Below are 21,415 nucleotides of genomic sequence, written 5' to 3'. Positions count from 1 at the left end.
ACTCTGTGACCACACGGACTGTAGTCCACCAGGCTCCTCTGTCCTTGGAATTCTCCAAGCAAGAATACTGGAGCAGGTAGCCATTCCCTTCTCCAAGGGATCTTCCTGACCCAGGGATCGAATCTGTGTCTCTTTGCATTGCAGGCAGATTCTTTTCCCATCTGAGCTACCAGGGAAACCCTCCTATGCTGTGTATCAAAACAATGAAAATCAAAATAGGAGAAAAGTTCTTAGTGTGGTACACCTCAAAGACCAGCTGGTGGTGAAAAAGCAAAGTTTAAAGTGTTCTCCTAAATCTAGATAGAACAGAGACCAGTGGTTAGTAATGGCCTAGGGTTGAGAGGTATGAAAAAATGGGGAGTGACTTCTACAGGCTGCAGGGTTTCTTTTCAGAGTGATGAAAATGTTCTAAAGTTGATTGCAGGACTTCCGTGATGGTCCAGTGGTTAAGACTGTGCTTCCAGTGTATGGGGCATGGGTTCCATCCTTGGTCAGGGAACTGGGGTCCCATGTGCTATGTGGTATGGCCAAATAAATAAAATAGGACTTCCCCAGTGGTCCAGTGGTTAACAGTCTGCCTGGCAATGCAGGAGACGAGGGTTCGATCCCTGGTTGGGGAACTAAGATCCCACATGCTGTGGAATGACTAAGCCCTTGCATCGAAACTACTGAGTCCGTGAGCCTGTGGCCCACAACATAAGACCCTACACCTTGGCAACAAAGATCCAAGTGCTGTGACTAAGACCTGACACAGCCAAATAAATGAATAAAATTGATTGCAACAATCTGGGAGGATATGACTGAAGAAAATCTGCAAATTCATGGAAATGTGTCTCAATAAAGCTGCTGCCAAAAAGAGTGAAGACTATCAAAAATTTCAAAGGAAAAAAGGGTCTCCAGAGCACGTCAGATTTTCCGTGTACTGTTTGACAGCCTCCAGATACCTGTGGATAAAGAACTCAGGTCTTCTCAACTTATTATGCTTCATGTCACTTGAAACCGACCTCCACAGGAGTAAAAAGCCACCTGTCTCGAGCAACTCACATGTGAATATTCTCAGCTCTGTTAAGGTTTTGTTTTAAATAGATCAAATTACATATATAGAATTGACTCATAGATCCCCCGATTACCCCTGTATTCTTGGTACTCACACAGAGCTGTCCCCCAGGTAAGCCTAGGAACTTCCTTACAGGTGGGGAAATTGGGGGCCGGGCGGGGGGGCAGCCACTTTGATTCCAGATTCAAACCTCTCTCCATTCTGAGAGGGTAACCATACATCCCCGACATGCCTTGTGCCCCTGCATAATTGTTAGAAGCACCCCTTTCCCTCTCAAGGTAATAAATTCCGGGGTCACCTGTGAGGCAGTCTCTTCCCTGGGGCTCTGCCTCACCTGTCTACAGGCAGATGCCTCAGGATTGATGCTGTATTCAACAGCACCCCATGGCTTCAGGAAGCAACTACCTAGGACCCACACCTGCCCAGAAATAGGTGAATCCATAGAAACAGGAAGTAGATAAATGGTGGCCAGGGGCCATAGGAAAGGGAGGATTAGGGAATAGATCCAGGTTTTCTTTGAGGGGTGATGAACAAAGTCTGAAATTGGTAGCGGTGGTCGCACAACTCTGAATATGCTAAAAATCAGAAAATTAAAAAAAAAAAAAAGTAAGTGTGGGACACAGCAACATGCTTTTTTAAACAAGCATCCCAACTGGTCTTATTAGCACTTCCCAAGTTAGAAAAGGACAGGGGATTCAATGGGATTAGAAGGTGAATAGTGGGAGAGATTAGATATATCCCATCCCACTTCACTGCTCCTATAAATAATGCTGATCAGGGCATTTCCTGGCTGTCTGTTGGTTAGGACTCTTGTGTTCTCACTGCCATGGGCCTGGGTTCAATTCCTGGTTGGCGAACTAAAATCCCACAAGCCACATGGCACAACCCAAAAAAAAAAAAAAAAAAAAAATGCTGATCAATTTGTGGCCAGCACTGCTGTTCACACTTGAGATATCAAGTATCCTCAGGGAAACACCAGGCAAGGAAAACAAAGGTCTGAGACATTTCTCCTCACAACCCTATGAGGCAGGCATTATTATGCCCATTTAACAGTTAAGAAACTGAGGCTCAGGGATACGGAGGTAAAGAATGACAGGCCTGAAGCCAGGCACTAGTGAGGACACAGGTGGGATGTGAATATGGCTTTCAGGGACCCAAGCCTTTGCTCAAAGGCACTACACTCAAGTGCCCCCACTGATCCACTAACCATAAATCATCAGCTCCAAATTCAGAGAAAAGACCACAGTAGCTGCAAGTATTATCGAAGATACGAATGAGGAGCTCCACTGAAGGCAGGAGGGCCCAGACAGCACCCCGGGATGTTTTTGCCTTTTATACAAGTGCCCTGGGAGTTTTTAATAGCAAGTCTGCGATGGAGAGGGGAAGGGATTTTAAAGACGCTCAAGACACCCGGAAGCACATGGCTGTCCTCTCCTCCTTCCAAAGCAAGTCTTTATTGTCCAACCAATCAACAAGTGTTTGATGAGGCCCAGCACGGTACCGGGCACACACAGAAAGCATAAATACAAAAGTGTAAGACACACTCCCTGCCAATTTGAGGCGCACAATCTAAATATTTCTCAGGACTTAACTGCATGGTTTAAAAATCAATTCTGGACTTTGCTGCCAGTACTGCAAGGAACATTCTTTAAGTCAATGTCTTAAGGAAAAATGTTACACTCCACATCGATCACAGCATGAAATTTCTTCCCAGTCATAGCAACTTCATGATTATCAACAAGGTTTACTTTTGTTAAAATTCATTTTACACTCTCCTCCTCTGTAATCTAAAACGAAGTTTGTTTTTGTTTTTGTTTTTTTTGGAAAAAGCAATTTTAAAAGGTAGTAGTGGAAGAGCTTAGGTACAAATTTGGCCAACAGCTGTCTGCATGAAAAACAGCTCTAGACTACGGAGCGAACCCAGCTCATTTCCAGGCCGTTGTTACCTCTATTTTGAGGACAACATAGAGCACATTTCCACGTTAAGTCATGATTGCCAACCAGAAGAGGGAGTCTCAGTGCCACGGAGAGTGGCCTGGACGAGACATCCTTCATGGCAAAATTTAGCACCAACCAACTTGGCTGCTGGGCATCTCGTTGCCCAAATTTAACCCCTTGATTCTCTCACAAACTCTCAGAACTCCTGGGTGTGTGGTTCTGGGAAGAGCAGCTAACCCAAACCACAAGTTGGACTAACATACTGTACATGGTTCTGCTTCCACCCGGGGAGCCAAGCTCCTGCTTCAGGTGGAGAACATTCAGCGCAGAGCAGGGGAGTGGGAGCAGCAGCCTCCAAGGGTGATGAGGGACATGAAGGTGTCACCCCTCCTTAACCCAGCCTGGTGCGTGGCGGGGCGGCCCCGGTGAAGGGCCTTACCACGCACTGGGTGCCCACCCCAAAGGGCCTCCATTTGGCAAATAAGAGTCAAAGGAAGGAAGGATTCAATGAGTTTCTAGTGTTTTGGAGTCTAGTGTTATGGGTTGTCTTTTTTTCTTCTCATAGAATAAGATCGCTGATTTCTCTCAGTAAAGTACATTAAACCAGGATCTCTGGGCTAGAAAATAACTTAAGTTCAGATCTGAACTTTACATCTGTGGTAAGCAAGGGCCTTTTTAATTTGAGCCTTCCTTTTTGTTTTTTAACTAAAGGATGCTAGAGTCTAACAGGATCCCCAGAGACCCCAGGCCTGGGCCAAGATCACACAAGTGCCGGCAGTCCACAGCCCACCCTCCCCCACTTTCCCATCACAAAGACCAGTCCGGCTCCCATGGACTGCAAAACTGGTCATCAAAGCTATTGAAATGGAAGGTAGTGTAGAAAATGTAACACTGGTTGTTCTTAACATGTAAGACTGGTTTCTTTAGAGCGTGTATAAGGCACTATGTAAGAAAGCTGCTCCCACGCCCAGCCACACACCCACACTCGGCTCCTCACACGCACACACGCACACACAAGAGGCCAGCTGACTTTGCCACGACGCACGGGGAGCGCGGCACCCTCCGTCACTTCTGGTTTTTGAGCTGGTTGGAGAGCCAGTCCAGGCCTTCGTAAAGCCCGTCTCCGCTGGTGGCGCAAGTAGCCTGAATGTACCAGTTTCTCTGGCGGAGGGAATGTAAGCCAAGCTTGTCTGTTATCTCTGCTGCGTTCATAGCGTTGGGAAGATCCTTGGAAGAGAATATTCAGAAGTCAGTTCAGCAATGTTCTGTCCACGTAATGGAGTACCAGGCTCTTCGCCAACACCTGCCCTTAACCCACAGTCTTATCTCTGGCCGCCTAGAGGCTCAGGCCTCCAACCTTGAAATCGCCCTTCATTTTTCCTTCCCTCTCTTTCTCTCCACTCTCACAGCTCCACGCTGGGAAAGCCCATTGGCTCTACCTGCAAAATATATTTAGAGTCTGACCGCTTCTCGCTTGGATTACTGAAATTACTTCTGAGTTGGTCTCCCCGCTTCTGCTCTTCCTCCTTGAAAAGTCTATCCTCAACCTGGCGGTCAGTGAAGTCAGATCAAGTCCTTCTTCTATTAACACCCTGCGACAGCTTTGTCTCTCTCAGTGTAAGAGCCCAGGTTCTCAGGACGTTCTGCAAGGTCTTTGTGACCCCGTGACCCCTCCTAATTGTCCTGCTTCATCGTTTTTAATCATAGCCCTCGCTGCAAGTTTACTACATTACAAAATGAACTGACTTAGTGTGTTTATTATCTGCCCCCTGTAACTAGAATGCAAGTTTTACCATGGAAGGAATCTCTATCTTATTCTCTGAGGTATTCCTAGTGCCTAGAACTGTGTCTGGCATGGAGCAGGCTGAAACCAAATTTGCATAAATTAGCATGAAAGAAGGGAGATCTGAGGACTTTCCTGGCAGTCCAGTGGTTACGACTCTGAGCTTCCAGAGCAGGGGCTACAGGTTTTGATCCCTGGTTGGGGAAATAAGATCCCACATGCCATGTAGCATGGCCAAAAAAAAAAAAAAAAAAAGAACAAAGTAGATCTAGACAATGATTTGGAAGGACATCAAAGATACGCTTTAAGAAGCAGGTTGCAAAAAAAAAAAAAAAAAAGAAGCAGGTTGCAAACAGAATACAGAATAAGCTCTGGAGAGCGATGTAAGGAATTTAACAATGTTTTTATCCTGAAAAGTGGGGCTAGAATGTTTCATTCAATATTGTGACTTGTCTACGAATCTATACCCTGAACATGTCCTGGTTCTATAATTAAAAAGAATGAATGTTTTCTTTTATCAAAGTCCGTGTGCACTAACGAACCTCAAACTGACATCCAATGTAACGGTGGGGTACTGGCCAAGTGAACGATGACGCCCCCACCATTTAAAACAGTGCTTACAAAGAGCCAGATGACAAGAGAACATGCCTCTGATAAATCTGAAATGACGAAACAGGATGCAACACTGTCAAAATGGTATGATCTCAATTACGTAACGAATGTATTCGTGGAGGAGAAAGTAGGGGGAATGCATCAAGATGTGACTGCTTATCTGAGGCCGCTAACTTCCACAGGATTCCACCTTCTTCTCCACCCTTACGTCAGCTTCTCATCCTGAGACTGGATGGTTCCACGTCTTCCTCCTACCCCCGCTTTACTGCTTTGTGTTATTTACATGGAAGCCAAGTTTCCTCAAGGACTGGCCCCATATGATCCAATTTCATCTCCTCCTTTGCTGCCCCCCCCCCGCCCCACACCACTCCTCCATCCCAGCTGCACTGGCTGCCCTGTTCTTCCTAGAACAGTCTGGCTCCTTTCCTGAGGGCCTTCAGGGGTCATCTTTTTTTTTTTAAATTAAAGTATAGTTGATGTACAATATTATATAGCTTACAGGTATACAACTTAATGATTCACAATTTTAAAAGTTATACTCCATTTATACTTATTATAAAATATAGGCTGTATTCCTTATGTTGTACAACATATTCTTATAGCTATTTATTTTTTAAATGGAGTGTAATTGCTTTACAATGTGGTGTCAGCTTCTGTTGTACAACGTGAATGAGCTGTATGTATACATACATGCCCTCCCTCCCACCCCACCCCACCCCACCCCACCCCACCCCACTGTCCTAGGTCATCACAGGGCACTGAGCAGAGCTCCCTGTGCTACACGGCAGCTAGATGTCATCTGATCAGACATCCTCTTATCAGAGAGGCCCTCTGATCCTCCTCCACACCTGCCCCTTCTCCCATGACTCCCCCCAGACATAGGACGTATCTGTTACTGATGCTCTACCCACTAGAATGCAAACTCCATGAATTCAGGGATTTCTGTCTGTCTGGTTCACTGCTCTATCACCAATACCCCAAACAAAGCCTGGATCTTAGTGAATGCTCAGTGGATGTGTGCTGAGCGAGTGAATGAATAAAAGACCCAAGCTAAAAATTAGGTGGAGAGAAAGGTTATAGGAGGGACTGGCGAGAGGGACGAAGGCAGCTAATTAAATACCTCTATTTTTAAAGCGAGCAGCTGGTAATACTTTTCAGTCCTAGGATTCAGACAGCTAGTGACGTACCTGTTTATTTACAAACACCAATAAGACCGCATCTCTGAGCTCATCTTCGGCTAACATTCTGGTTAATTCTTCTCGGGCTTCATTGACCCGCTCTCTGTCATTACTGTCGACCACGAAAATCAGACCTGAATGGAAAGCAGCAGTGTGTTAGTAATCTGAACCTGGGGAGGGTAGCTGTTCACACGTCCTGACAGCCTCTGCCTACTTACGTGTGTGGTTTCACTGACAGCAATCAATACGGAAGCGTATATAGAATCTCCAAAGTTGGGAAGCCTGCTGGACACCCAACCAGCCTTTTTCAGAGGCACCATGGCCCCTCAACAGATCAACAATAACAAGAGTAGACGGGAAACAGCATGAAGATGCCTTAAAAAACTAAAAACAGAACTACAATATGACCCAGCAATCCCACCACTGGGCATAAACCCAGGGAAAACCATAATTCAAAAAGACACATGTACCCCAATGTTCACTGCAGCACTATTTACAACAGCCAGGACATGAGAACAACCTAAATGCTCATTATCTGAGGAAAGGATAAAGAAGATGCAATACATACATACAGTGGAATATTACTCAGCCATAAAAAGGAATAAAACTGGCTCATTTGTAGAAACATGGATGGACCTAGAGGGTGTCATTTAGAATCAAGTAAGTGAGAAAGAGAAAAACAAATACTGTGCATTAAGGCATAGATGTGGAATCTAGAAAATGGTATCAGTCAGTCAGTTCAGTCGCTCAGTCGTGTCTGACTCTTTGCGACCCCATGAACCGCAGCACACCAGGCCTCCCTGTCCATCACCAGCTCCCGGAGTCCACCCAAACCCATGTCCATCGAGTTGGTGATGCCATCCAGACATCTCATCCCAATCCTTCCCAGCATCAGGGTCTTTTCCAATGAGGCAACTCTTCACATGAGGTGGCCAAAGTATTGGAGTTTCAGCTTCAACATCAGTCCTTCCAATGACCACCCAGGACTGATCTCCTTTAGGATGGACTGGTTGGATCTCCTTGCAGTCCAAGGGACTCTCAAGAGTCTTCTCCAACACCACAGTTCAAAACCATCAATTCTTTGGCGCTCAGCCTTCTTTATAGTCCAACTCTCACATCCATACATGGCCACTGGAAAAATCATAGCCTTGACTAGACAGACCTTTGTTGGCAAAGTAATGTCTCTGCTTTTTAATATGCTATCTAGGTTGGTCATAACTTTCCTTCCAAGGAGTAAGCGTCTTTTAATTTCATGGCTGCAATCACCATCTGCAGTAATTTTGGAGCCCAAAAAAATAAAGTCTGACACTGTTTCCACTGTCTCCCCATCTATTTCCCATGAAGTGATGGGACCAGATGTCATGATCTTAGTTTTCTGAATGCTGAGCTTTAAGCCAACTTTTTCACTCTCCTCTTTCACTTTCATCAAGAGGCCTTTTAGTTCCTCTTCACTTTCTGCCATAAGAGTGGTGTTGTCTGCATATCTAAGGTTATTGATATTTCTCCCCGCAATCTTATTTCCAGCTTGTGCTTCTTCCAGCCCAGCATTTCTCATGATGTACTCTGCATATAAGTTAAATAAGTAGGGTGACAATATACAGCCTTGATGTACTCCTTTTCCTATTTGGAACCAGTCTATTGTTTCATATCCAGTTCTAACTGTTGCTTCCTGACCTGCATACAGGTTTCTCAAGAGACAGGTCAGATGGTCTGGTATTCCCATCTTAAGACTTTTCCACAATTTATTGTGATCGACACAGTCAAAGGCTTTGGCAGAAAAATGGTATAGATGATCCTATTTGCATGGCAGAAACAGACACACAGATGAAAAAAAAAAAAAAAGGTATGGATACCAAGGGGGAAGAAGGGGGAGGAACTGGGAGATCAGGGTTGACACATACACACTACTGATACTATGTAAAAAACAGATAACTAATGAGAACCTACTCTATAGCACAGGAAACTACTTAATGCACTGTGGTCAGCTGAGTGGGAAGTCCGAAAGGGAGGGTGTTTAGTGTATGGAAACTTACGGATACATTTTGCTGTAAGCAGAAACTAATACAAGGTTGTAAAGCAACTACACGCCAATAAAAATTTTTAAAAGAAAAAAGAATAAAGAGAGAAAAGGTTAGGCTCCTGTTTAGTTACTTCATTTCTACATCATGCCTACATGATAAAGACCCAGTAAAAATCTATGAACATCCAAGTTCAGACAGCCTTCCCTGGTTGGCAACGCTCTGTGCATGTAGCGCCTCTCTGGGCCACAGGGTAACACATCCTGACCCCGTGGGAAGAGGACGACACAAGCCCTGCTTACCGTGTGTGCCTCCCACATACATCTCCTCCTCTGGCTGGTTCATCTGCATCCTTCTGCTGTATAATAAAACTGGAGCCGTAAGTGCAGCGATCTGAGTCCTGGGAGTTGTTTTAATGAAGACCGGATCTGAAGGGGGACTTCGCTGGGAGTTAGGACTCCTGGCTTCCAATGTCACAGGGAGCCTGGGTTCGATCCTGGTCTGCCCAAACTAAGACCCGGTGCAGCCAATTAATAAGCAAACAAAAAAAGAACCTGAGGGACACTGGGAACTGCCAAATTTGTGAACAGCTGAAAAAAAGTGAGGGTGGTCTGGGGAGCCCTGAATTTGCAGTTGGTATCTGCAGTGAGGGCGTCTTCTGCCCTTAACCTGTGAAGTATGGCCCAAACCCAGGCAATTGGTGTCAGAAATCTTTGCAGCATCCCACACTACAGCAGCAGAGAAATCCCAGGGAGCAAGAGATGGGTCAAAGAATGGGACCGCCACATTGTATCTGAGCAAGGGTGGCTGAAGCCTGCGGAGACTTGGTCACTGCCTCACTGGCTGGCGGAAGAGCTGGGGCCACCGAGTCTCCAGAGGCGGTGCCCAGGAGGAAGTGAGCACACAATCCAGGTACAGGATGGGGAAGACGCTCTGTGCAGTGGTCCATGTGACATTAATGGCGGTAACAACTGGGTGGTTAGCTGACAATAAGCCCTCTGGCAGACAAAAATAGGAAGTGGCTGCCAGAAGAACTATTTAATAATAGTGAACCTAGGTTGTATCAACAGAAGAGAGAGCAGCTCAGTCTCTAAAATATGGGCAACAAAAGGCCTAAGCTACAGTGCATCAGTCAGAACATCCTGGGAGTGTTACATGGTCAGTGCTGACCCCACACTCTAAGACACAGACTGGAAGGGCAAAGACTGACGAGGATGGCAAAGGAATTACATACTATGTCATACGAAAAACAATTTATATAACTGGGAATACTTTGCCTAGAGAAAAGACTCACTGAGGGGACTGATGGCTGTCTAAAAGCTATGACATACAGAGGTTCAACTTGTTGGAAGTAGATGGTAGATCAGTGGGTACAACTCCAGAAGTTGAGGTGCTAACGAGTCAACAGGGGACTTCCCTAGTGGTCTAGTGGTGAAGAATCTGCCTTGCAATGCAGGGGACTCAGGTTCAATCCCTGGTTGAGGAACTAAGATCCCCCATGCCACGGAGCAACGAAGCCCTCACACCATGGTTAGAGAGAACATGTGATGTAACGAAGATCCCGTAAGCTGCAACTAAGACCTGATGCAGCCAAATAGGTAAATAAATTTTAAAAAATTTAAAAAAAAAAGTCAACAGAACTGCAGGTGCCGTGGGCCGCCTCAAGAGGCCTGCCCCTCGCTGGAGATTGTGAGCAGCTTCAGTGGCCACTTGCGGGAGCCCACGGAAGGGACTCTGCTGGTGGGAAAAGGGTGGTGGGATGAGATGACCTCCAGGCTCCTTCTCATATTGAGACCTCACCACTGCGTCATGGAGGGAAAACTTGTGCTGGCCCTCGGCCCTTACCACATACCCCTTCCCCCACCCCCGACACCCCCCTGCTTCCCAGGCCCACCCAACAGCTGCCTGACCAGCTGCCCGGAACAGCCCACTCCAGCAGATGGGAGCGCCCACAGCTTGACTGTCTGGGGCTTACATGAGAGTCAGTCATGTCTGTTACATCACATCAGACCCCCAAAAATGCAGAATGTTCAAAACTCCCCCCAAAGACTTGATAGGCTGCCAGTAAGTCTCTGGACTCTGATCACAGCTGAGCAAAGGCGGTTTTCCTGAATTCTTAGGAGACCCTTAGTCTCCTAAGAAACTGACAGGGGAGAAGCTGACATATGATCCCTTGGCCATTCCTAATAAAAAATAAAGGTTTATAAATATTAGGTCCCATTTTATACTCTTTTTATTTAGATCCTTGCGTGAGAAACAAAAGAACCCAGCACCAGACTGACTACACTTCTGAAGTAAGAAAACCTAAAAAAAGGTAAAATTACCAATGAATAGTGTGCTGTGATTTGTTTTTAGAAGTGGGTAGAAATATGTATCCACAGCTGCCTGAATACACGTAAAATATCTTTGGACAGATAAACAAGAAATAAAAATGGGAAGAGGAACCAGGTGGTTTGGGGGCAGGAATGAGGTGGTTACTCTGCGCTGTACACTTTCACTTCTTTAAATTTTAAACCGTATAAATACATTGCTATTTAACAAATTAAAATAACTGAACCTAAATCAAGGAGAAAAATCTTCTCACATCCCAACTAATGGCCTATCTAATGAACTACTTTATGCCTTCTCTAAGAAAATCCACCTGCCAATGCAGGAGACAGAAGTGACATGGGTTCAATCCCTGTGTCGGGAAGATCCCCTGGAGCAGAAAATGGCAACCCACTCCAGTATTCCTGCCTGGGGAAGTCCATGGACAGAGAAGCCTGGTGGCCTACAGTCCATGGGGTCACAGAGTTGGACAAGACTGAGCACACATATCAACTAAGCACACATATCAACTAAGCACACATATCAACTAAGCACACATATCAACTAAGAAATCCCGTAAATAGTTCACATTCCAATCTATACCTAGTTAACTATCTTAATTGAGAGCTAAGTTATCATTAAGTCTGTTCTGCTCAACATACTGATGAAGAAGAAAATTTAATATAAAAAAGACAGCCTGTCTATTGCAAAGGTGCATGAAAAATAAGGGCAACATTTAAGATTACTAGTGGCTGCAATGTTTGGACCCACCAAACAGAAAATCCATTCTTCAAAGAGGCCCCATTTGCTTATTTCATGAAGAGTCCAAGCCGCCTACCCGAAGGTCCTAGAATATAGCCAGTTCCCTACCATGAAAGCAATAGTTATTGAAACTCAATAAAATTAGGCTTGCTATAAATAGAAGATTGAAAATAAAAAGGCATTTCTACTTGGTGACTGAGTGCGACAACTCTTAACAGGGTGGGAGAAGGGAACCCTTCAGAGAATGAGGACATGAAACCTCTAGTATTTTGGACTCTGGGTAGTTAATTTTATGTGTCGACTGGATTGGGCCACAGGGTGCCCAGATATTTGGTCAAATGGCATTCTGGGTGTGTCTGTGAGTGTGTTTCTGGATGAGATTAACATTTGAATCAGTACACTGAGTGGGCTTCCCAGGTGGCTCAGTGGCAAAGAATCTGCCTGCCAATGTAGGATACATGGGTTCAATCCCTAGGTCGGGAAGATGCCCCAGAGAGAGGCAACTTGCTTCAGTATTCTTGCCTGGGAAACCTCACGGACAAAGGAGCCTGGCAGGCTACAACAGTCCATGCGGTCTCAAAAGAGTTGGACACAAGTCAGTGATTCAACAACAACTAAGTGTCAAAACGTATACTGTCTGCAACAGATTGAAGCGTGAGACATAAAAATCTAAGAGTCATCAGGGAAGAATTCCATGCCCGGAGAATTCTATGCACAGAGGAGCTTGGCAGGCTACAGACCATGTAGTCACAAAGAGTTGGACACGGCTGAGTGACTAACACTAACATCATGGAAGGCTGCTAGGGTCATCAAACTGTTTCTACGAAAATCAATAAAGTGAAAGAATTATATCTTTTTCCTGCCCTTCTTATATAAACTATATTTCAGAGAAACCAAATATTTGATGAAAGAATTCTTTATTTAGAAGGATTTCAGCTAATAAACGCAGATGGAAAGACAGAAAACAGTGGAAAGATAAACTGTTGTAGAATAAGAGACTAAAGAGATGTGACAATGAAATGCAATGTGTAAACTTTGATTCCCGATGCAAACAAGTCAAATGTGGAACTGGAGAAATCTGAACAAGGACTGGGTAAAAGTGAAGTCGCTCAGGCATGTCCCTTTGTGACCCCATGGACTATAGCGTGCCAGGCTCCTCCACCCATGGGGTTTTCCAGGCAAGAATACTGGAGTGGGTTGTCATTTCCTTCTCCAGAGGAATCTTCCCAACCCAGGGATTGAATCCCGGTCTCCTGCACTGCAGGCAGACCTGACTCTAGCATCTGAGCCACCAGCGAATCCCCCAAGGGCTGCGAACCAGATAGTGAAGAAAGGATATTAATTTTGGAAGTGGGATAATGCACGGAGATTTTTAAAAAAAGCTTTAGGGACTTCTATGGTGGGCCAGTAGCTAAGATTCCATGCTCCCAATTCAGGGGGACTGGCTTTGATCCCTGGTCATGGAACTAGATCCCATGTGCCGCAATTAAAAGAGTTTGCATGCTGCAACTGAAGATCCTGTGGGCCGCAGGAAGACCTGGCTCAGCCAAATAAATATTGAAATCAAAAAGTTTTATCAGTTTAAAATAAATAGTGAAGGACGATGAGTAAGAGGCATCATTTGCTATAACGTACTCTGGGCAAAATGCCGATAACTTTTGAAGCTGGGTAATGGGTACATGGGGATGTGTTATGTATCTTCTTTTTGTTTTCAACTTCCCACCAACAAAAGTGAAAAAAGAAAAGATAAATGCACTATTCTGAGGAAAGACATTCTAAATCTATAGGTTAAGGCAATAACCACAAAGAGAGTTAAGTGTTAAAGGTCATCACTAAAATAATGATATACAATACAAAGGGGCAGTCCACCTGGGTATTTGGACTGAAAAGACCAACAAATATGGGTCATTACTATGAAACATATGCACTGAAAACACCCACCATCAGTAGTAGAATTTTCAAAATGAAAAGACTCCAAGTAAATTCTGAAATGAGTATGTGGATGCCAGATGGTTTGAGAATCAGGGTGTAAAAACTATCTGAACAGCTTATGGATCCCGGATAGGCAGTATCTATAAGGTTATCCAAAATATAATCAATGGAAAAACTCAGGGAGACCGACGTGGGAGTGGGGCACATTAAAACTCCAATGTTTAAAAATCCAGTAATAAGGAAACAAGGCAATGATCTAGGATATTCGTGCCTGTTCATGTACTGGTAGGATAACAGGGAAGTTGGGAGGGACTATGGCCACACAGGATGCTGGATTTGGGGGTTCCAACCATCGCTGTCTATCTCTTTCTCTCCTTAGGAATGATTTTTCAGATATTCTCAACCGGCTTAAAGGAGTTTTCAGAATTCAAATTCTTTAAAAATTGGTACTTCATCTAAGGCACTTTCAATTAACCAAAAGATGGAACTCATCAGGACAACCATTTTATAACTGTTCTGGATTAAGAGGAGATGCCTGTGTAAAGCCTTAAAGCCCAAGTATTTTTTTCAAAGAAGGCAGGGACCACTTCTCAAAAAAAAACCTCCCCAGTAAATTTAGGTGGGTCATTGAAAGAGAAGGAATGACTGACAGTCCACATAGAGCAGAATGCCACAAGGTTCTGCTTCAAGTACCCATCTTTAGATGCGTTTAACAGAAATGGTTGCAAGGCGAGAAACTGGATCATCTCTACCTTGCGTGTTCTGGAAATAATGTCGCCACAGAGGTCTGATTTTGTCCTGGCCGCCGACATCCCAGACTGTGAAGCTGATGTTTTTATATTCTACCGTCTCCACGTTGAAACCTACACGGGGAAGATGGGGAAAGTGTTTAATGCAGACTTTTGCTGGCTCAACAATTCAAAATAACTTCAGCTAACATTTGGACAGTATTTTTCGTTTATGAAGCAGCTTGCCAGTCAAAAGATTTATAGCTTACACAACAGACCGTGTTAAGTCAGCTTGCTCTCTGCGCATCATGACAGGTGTCTCCCACCTGACACCGCCTCTCCCTCTCCCAGCAGCTCTTCCAGCAGACTTCAGAGAAAACAGAAGCCATCGATAGGGCTGCTTTCTGCCTCCCACCACACACCACAGAAACCCACCTACCTCTTCATCCACACTTCTCTCCCTCCCCCTTGGAACAAGGAAGCAGCCAATGCTGATTCCATCCACCCATGCACTGGATCTGGTCCACCCACGCTGTCTGGAACCTTCTACTATTGCTCTTTTCTGTCCCAATCGAAATCTCCAACCTGTTCTCCTCAGCAGGCTTAGGTCTTTTACATCCTCCAAAGAAACCCTTCCTTGATTCCACATCTTCACCTGCAAATACCCTGTTCTCCCTTTTAAAGTCAAACTTTGTCACTTCTCACCCAATATACCTTAGTTCTGCTTCACCATGCTTCGTGGTTTCAACTGAAGTCAGCAAGGTTGAGAAATCCATCAACAGCTCTCCAGTTCTTACATAATTTGATTTTATACCTGACACTACTGTTCATTCCCTCCTTGAAACTGTTCCCTGGCTTCCCATTTTCCTTACGTTTCTCTGGCTGTACCTTCTCAATTTCCTTAGTAAGCTCAGCCACGTTTGACTGGTCTTCGAATGATCAGCATCATTTACAGAGAACTGTTGCACATAACCTAATCATCCATCAATGGAAATTTATTAAACATAGAGCCACATACTATCTAGTTACTAAAACTGATGTTGATCTGTATTGGTTGTTATTTAGAACAATGATTTATTTAGAACATTATTTAGAACATGGCTTAGAACAATGATTCTCCCCCCTCCCCAATTCAGTAGGTTGCCTGGGCTTCCTCTTGCAGAGGCATTCAGCTGTTGAGTCCTTTGGGGGTAGGCTGGACTTCTCTTCTCCAGGTGATCTTTTTATTTTCAAGGAGAACTGAGCTCCCTCATGTGGTGGTGGTAGTGCTCTAAAAGGGCGAACCCCAAGGCACAAGCACTTACCCAATCTCTGTGTGAATCACATCTGCTGATGTGCCCTTGGCCAAAGCATGTCAGATGGCCATGCCCAGTATCACTGTGGATGGGGAATGTGCAGGGGTGTGGCTACTGAGGGGCATGATTCATTGGGGGCCATTAGTTCAATGATCTACCGCAAGACGGGTATTCAACCCATTCACCCAATATTTACTGGACATCCACTACGTGCCAGGCATTCTGCTAGGCACTTGAGAACAGTGGTGAGCAAGGCAGACACGATTCCTGCTCTTATTTACACTTTTGGAAGAGAGGCAGTGAGTGAGCAATGACAAATGTGCTCAGAGTTACTCAGAAGTTCAGGTTGCTATAGAAACTTACAACAGGGGAAAAACCATCCAAGGGATCAGAAAAGGAAGCCCTGAGAAATGATGCTTAAACTGAGATTCAAAGAATAAGCTGGCATTTAGCTACATAAGCGGTGGGGTCGGGGTGGGGGGGTTGTGGGTGGTAAGGAAGAAGGTAGGAAAGCATTCCACAGACAGGAAATGACATAGATGAGAAACAGCAATGCTGTCTAATGCAGAGTAAGCTGGAAAACAGCACGCATATGACTTCACAGAGATATTCACCAGGACTTCCCCGGTGGTGAGAGGGTAACAGGTAGAGAAGCCAGAGGTCCCCATGCGGCAGGAGGAAATAAACTCCAAGTGGCAGACATTTTTTTCCCTTCTCTGTTGATGAAACTGGTTTGGCCTAAGATTAACCTTTTTTTTCTTCTCTCAAACCTTGGGCTGATAATGGCTCAACAAACCAGTATTCGTGTCAATTGTTTTATGATTGGGGATGACATATCTTTTGCCATTCTATCTCAAAAATGCATATTGTGGGACAGGGGCCTGGTGAAACACCCTCAGCCTTGAGGTGTCTCTTATCTGATTAGAAGCTGGCCAACAGATATAAAACGCCTTGCTCAAAACTAACAAGGGGGTACTCTTTCTGTCCCCTTCTGATGTCTATGTCAGAAGCTTTCCCTATCTCTGTTATACCGTAATAAAACTTTGCTACACAAAAGGCTCCAAGTAGTCAAGCCTTGTCTCTGATCCCAGATTGAAATCCTCTCCTCTGGAGGTCACGAATCCTGGCATAACACACGGCTTGCAGTAGCAACCTTTCAGTGGTCTAGAGATTAAGAATCCACCTGCCAATGCAAGGGTCATGGGTTTGTTCCTTGGTCTGGGACGATCCGACATGCCTTGGAGCAACTAAGCCCATGTGCCACAACTATGAAGCCCGTGCTACACAGCAAGAGAAGCCGCTGCAATAAGTCTGAGCATCACAACCAGAGAGTAGCCCCTGCTTGTTGCAACTAGAATGTGCTCATCAATGAAGACCTAGTGCATCCAAAAATACATTTAAAAAAAGATATTCACCAAAATCACAGGTTGTTTTTTCTTTTAACACTTGTATTTTTTCTGTATGTATGACATTATGGAAGGATGAATTATTTTTATGAAAGGAGAAAAACAAGTAATTATCCTATTTTCTTTTTGGACTAATAACATTTTTTAAAGCTATGGGTATGAGCATTTTCTCTGTCTGGTTTCCTCCTCATTTAAATGTTGCAATCTCTGAAGAGACTGCCTATGCTGGAAGTTGCTCAGTTGGTTCCTGTGCCTAATCCAACTTTCAGAACACTACTGACATTCACATGCCCCCCCCCGGGGAGCCCATTCTCACCCTGGAGTTTGGATTTAGTGGCAGCTCAGGAGGCATAGACTAAGTTCTGCCAAAACTGCCTTTGCAAAAGCTGCAAATGGCCGACAAAACCCAGAGCTGGTTTGCAAGAATAACTACATCGTCAGATCGTCCTCCAGCAATGGAACAAATCAGATTCATCAGTGGACCACCACCTCAAGGAGTTGGTGTGAGCCAAAGTGAAGGAAAAAAAAACCATGCTATGTCCTTCTCTTTTTTCCACACTACATCTTTAAACACCAGGAACATACTTGGCATGAAGAGATGCTTCCACTTGGAAAGGCCCCTGGAAGAAAGATTGATTTTAATCATCATTATCTTTTCCTTCTTTTTTGGTCAAGTCGATAGGGTTAAATTTGTTCCACCTAAATGTGTTTTTATGACTCTCCTATAAACCTAGCAATGTGCCAGAGATACCAGGAAGCAAGTACGTAACTATATTACCTGGTTCTGGCCTCAAGACGTTTATGAGGCGGACAAGATTCTCCAAAGTAAAAATTCAGTAACATGAGAAGCTTGTAAAAAGCACAACATACTATAGTGTACACTGGTCCTGTCACAGGCCGTTAACATACCTATTGTAGGGATGGTAGTCACGATCTCTCCCAGCTTCAGTTTGTACAAGATGGTGGTCTTTCCAGCGGCATCCAAACCCACCATAAGAATCCGCATCTCCTTTTTCCCAAAGAGACTTTTAAACAATTTTTCAAAAACGTTCCCCATTGTTACTGAATTCTGTGACCTGAAGGAAAAGAAAAGCAAGTCAAGTAATGGTTCTTTGCAGAGATATGGACACATAAATACAAGACATACACATGAAATACAAGCCTCCACTGGAGGCGGCTCCTGGCAAAACTTGAACAATTTCAAGTATAGTTTGGCTAGGAAGGAGCTGAGTATCTTGTTTTCATAGGAGAAACTCAACTAAGCCTTTTGATGCCTTGCCAAAGAATTCTCTTTTCCACTGCAGCATCCAAGTTGGGTATGGGAAGCCCAGTCTCAATGGTGGCAGGCTTTCGTCAACCTAAGTATGGAAGCAATGCCACCACATATACAACTGATACTTCTGAAATGAGAACTTCTGAAGCCGAGAACCAGTCTATTCTACACACTGCGAAGCAAACTCCTTAAGGCAGGTTCGATATCAACACCTCTTAGAAATTTAATAGTTGCCTGTTGCCAGTAGACAGTATCAAGACCCAAAAGAGAACCTAAAAAATTTCAGAGGTGAGGAAATAACAGCACTGGGAAACTGCATGGCTAACAAAGAAATTAACCAGGTAAAGATTGGGGGAGAGACCATAGCACCCAGTGTTGACCATCACCTCACTTTTGTTTTTAATTAATTTTCTTTTTTTTTTTTAATTGGAGTATCGTTGCTTTACAATGCTGCATTAGTTCCTGCTCTACAACAACAGTATATATATACACATGTATTCCCTCCTCTAAAGCCTCCCTCCATCCCCCATCCCATCCCTCTACCTCACCACACAGCACCAAGCTGAGCTCCCTGGGCTTACAGTGACTTCCCACTAGCCATCTATTTCACACATGGCAGTGTACATGTCATTCCAACCTCCCAATTGGCTCCACCCCCCCCTTCCCCGCCTGCACCGTTCTCTAAATCTGGTCTCTATTCCTGCCCTGCAAATAGATTCATCTGCACCATTTCTCTAGATTCTACACATATGCATTAATTTACAATATTTGTTTTTTTGCTCTTTCTGACTTACATCACTCCATATAACACTCTAGGTCCATCCATATCACTACAAATGACCCAATTTTGTTCATTTTTATGGCTGAGTAATATTCCATTGTATACATGTACCACAGCTTTGTTATCTATTCATCTGTCAATGGACATTTAGGTTGCTTCCATGTCCTAGCTATTTTAAACAGGGCTGCAATGAACATGGGGGGAACATGTGTCTTTTTCAATTATGGTTTTCTCAGGGTATATGCCCAGCAGTAGGACTGCTAGATCATGTGGTAGCTTTGTTTTTAGTTTTTTAAGGAACCTCCGTACTGTTCTTCATAGTGGCTGTAGCAATTTATATTCCCACCAACACGATCACCTTACTGTTAATTATTAGCTTTTGAAACATAATTTACATAGATATAAACATACATGATAACATACAGCTCAGTAAAATGTCATGAACCAAATCAAAATAAGATGATTATCATCGACCCAGATCTCCTTGTGCACCTTACCAACTATCACTCCTCCAAAGATAATTACAATAATCAACCCTGATTATTCAAAGGAAGGAGTGATGCTGAAGTTGAAGCTCCAATACTTTGGCCACCTGATGCGAAGAGCTGACTCGCTGGAAAAGACCTTGATGCTAGGAAAGATTGAGGGCAGGAGAAGGGGGCAACAGAGGATGAGACGGTTGGATGGCATCACCGCCTCAATGGACATGAGGCTTGTGGGTTCAAACCCAGTCAATGGGTTCAAAAAGAAATCAAGACATGACTTAGCTACTGAACACAACATATTGACATATAACTGCACAAATGTTCAATATTTTATTTTTCAGTAGAATACATGGAAGACTCCATAAAGGAAGGCAACGGTCAAAACAAATTTGTTGTTCAGATTAGCTTTACAGAAATTTACATCTTTAATTTCAACAGATCAGCCTATTTGAAGTGTGGGCTTGACATTCTAATTACAGACTTAAAAGTAGTACTGTCCAAAACTGTAAAGCAATTATCCGCCAATAAAAAGTAGTACCGACTACAACTCTAACCTTGTTCCTGAAGTCTACAAAGATTCTTCAAAGAAAAATAAAAAATCCTTGTTTCCCTTTAAACTGCTAATTATGGGAAAATTTTACTCCTTGGCAGAGCAGAGGTGAGAGGGAACAAGGACAGTCCATCTCCCATTCATCAGGATCCTAGGGACCTCAGAGGTGAGGTCACTAAATTCCAGAGGCCCCACCTCTGAAATTCAGCCGTGTCCTACAGTTGCTAAACTTCATGGATGATGTCCAAGCACACATTTAATCCTAAGACCTGAGAAAAGGAGCAGAGCATTTAACCTGAACAAAAATTAGATACAGGTAAACTGCTACAACCAAAGAATGATGTACTTTAATTATTCATAGGAGACCATACAGAAAGCATACAGAAGTCCAATGCATTGCAGCACTCAAAATCCTGTGGGCGACAAAATTAAAGATTCCCTGTCTTTGTTTTAGAGAAAAAGACAAATCTCACGGATGAGAAAAACCGTGAGGAACATTTTACGGAAGGGGAGGTACATTTAAGATGTCCTATGAAGCAAACACTCGATTCCTCCTCCCAACAGCACAGTACACATCCTAGCTTCAGACGCCCAAAGCCCGCTGCGGGGCTAGAGACCCTCTGGAAGACGCCGCCGACCCCGGCGCCTCTCTGGCACGCTCGCCTTCCTCTAACATAGGCACCAACTGTCCATCAGGGAGAACTGCGGGGAGATCTCCAGGACACGAACCAAACCGGGTGGCCAAGTGGGCGTGCGCAGCCGGCGGGCACGCGCGCTGGGTCCCCCCGGGGAACGCGTCCGAGTGTCCTTTCTGCCCAGCTGCCAGGCCGCTTCCTCTCGACCTGCGGGCCCTCGAGAAAGCGGAGTCCCCCCCGCCCCGCAACCCCGCAGCGGAACAGCCAAACCTCGAGTCCCGCAGCCCCTGCTCTACAGAGGGCGGAGAAGAGACAGGGAGACCAACCCGTTTCTGCAGGCCACCCGCTGCTATCCAGCCTCCCTACCTCTGAAGCTGCGAGAACCCAGCCAGCCCTTGAGTGCCGCAGTCCTTTCTCCCCGGCCCACGACTCAACAATCGCCCAACCGGCCACCGGTACCGATACCACTCCCTTTAGGGTTTCTGATCCCCTATGTAAAATGGCGACAGGGTCGGGGCGGGAACAGTAGCCAACCAATCACCCACCGCTTCTTGGAGCTTTTGTACCAATGAGTTCCAGGTTCCAAGAGTGACAACAAATCTGGCCAATGTAAAGGAAAATAATAGCCTGGGAGGGAGGAGGCCTGCCCCTTGCGACCTAGGCGACGGCACGAAG

General features: G+C 44.7%; 1 protein-coding gene across 1 annotated transcript; it reads right to left on the bottom strand.

Annotated features, from left to right (window-relative positions):
- Positions 1 to 2,491: 2,491 nt before the first annotated feature.
- ARL17A (ADP ribosylation factor like GTPase 17A) lies at positions 2,492 to 21,262 on the bottom strand. The gene is made up of 5 exons (XM_043904914.1): positions 21,107 to 21,262; positions 17,926 to 18,092; positions 14,340 to 14,450; positions 6,578 to 6,702; positions 2,492 to 4,222 (listed from the first exon to the last, which is right to left on the bottom strand). Exons 2-5 carry the CDS (start codon positions 18,071 to 18,073, stop codon positions 4,061 to 4,063), a joined length of 546 nt encoding a protein of 181 aa, XP_043760849.1. The 5' UTR covers positions 18,074 to 18,092; positions 21,107 to 21,262; the 3' UTR covers positions 2,492 to 4,060.
- Between the last annotated feature and the right edge of the window lie 153 nt (positions 21,263 to 21,415).

Source organism: Cervus elaphus, chromosome 5, assembly GCF_910594005.1.
Source record: "Cervus elaphus chromosome 5, mCerEla1.1, whole genome shotgun sequence".
NCBI classification, from domain to species: domain Eukaryota; kingdom Metazoa; phylum Chordata; class Mammalia; order Artiodactyla; family Cervidae; genus Cervus; species Cervus elaphus.
The sequence above is the reverse complement of the archived record's forward strand: the minus strand, read 5'-3'. Positions and strand labels throughout refer to the sequence as shown.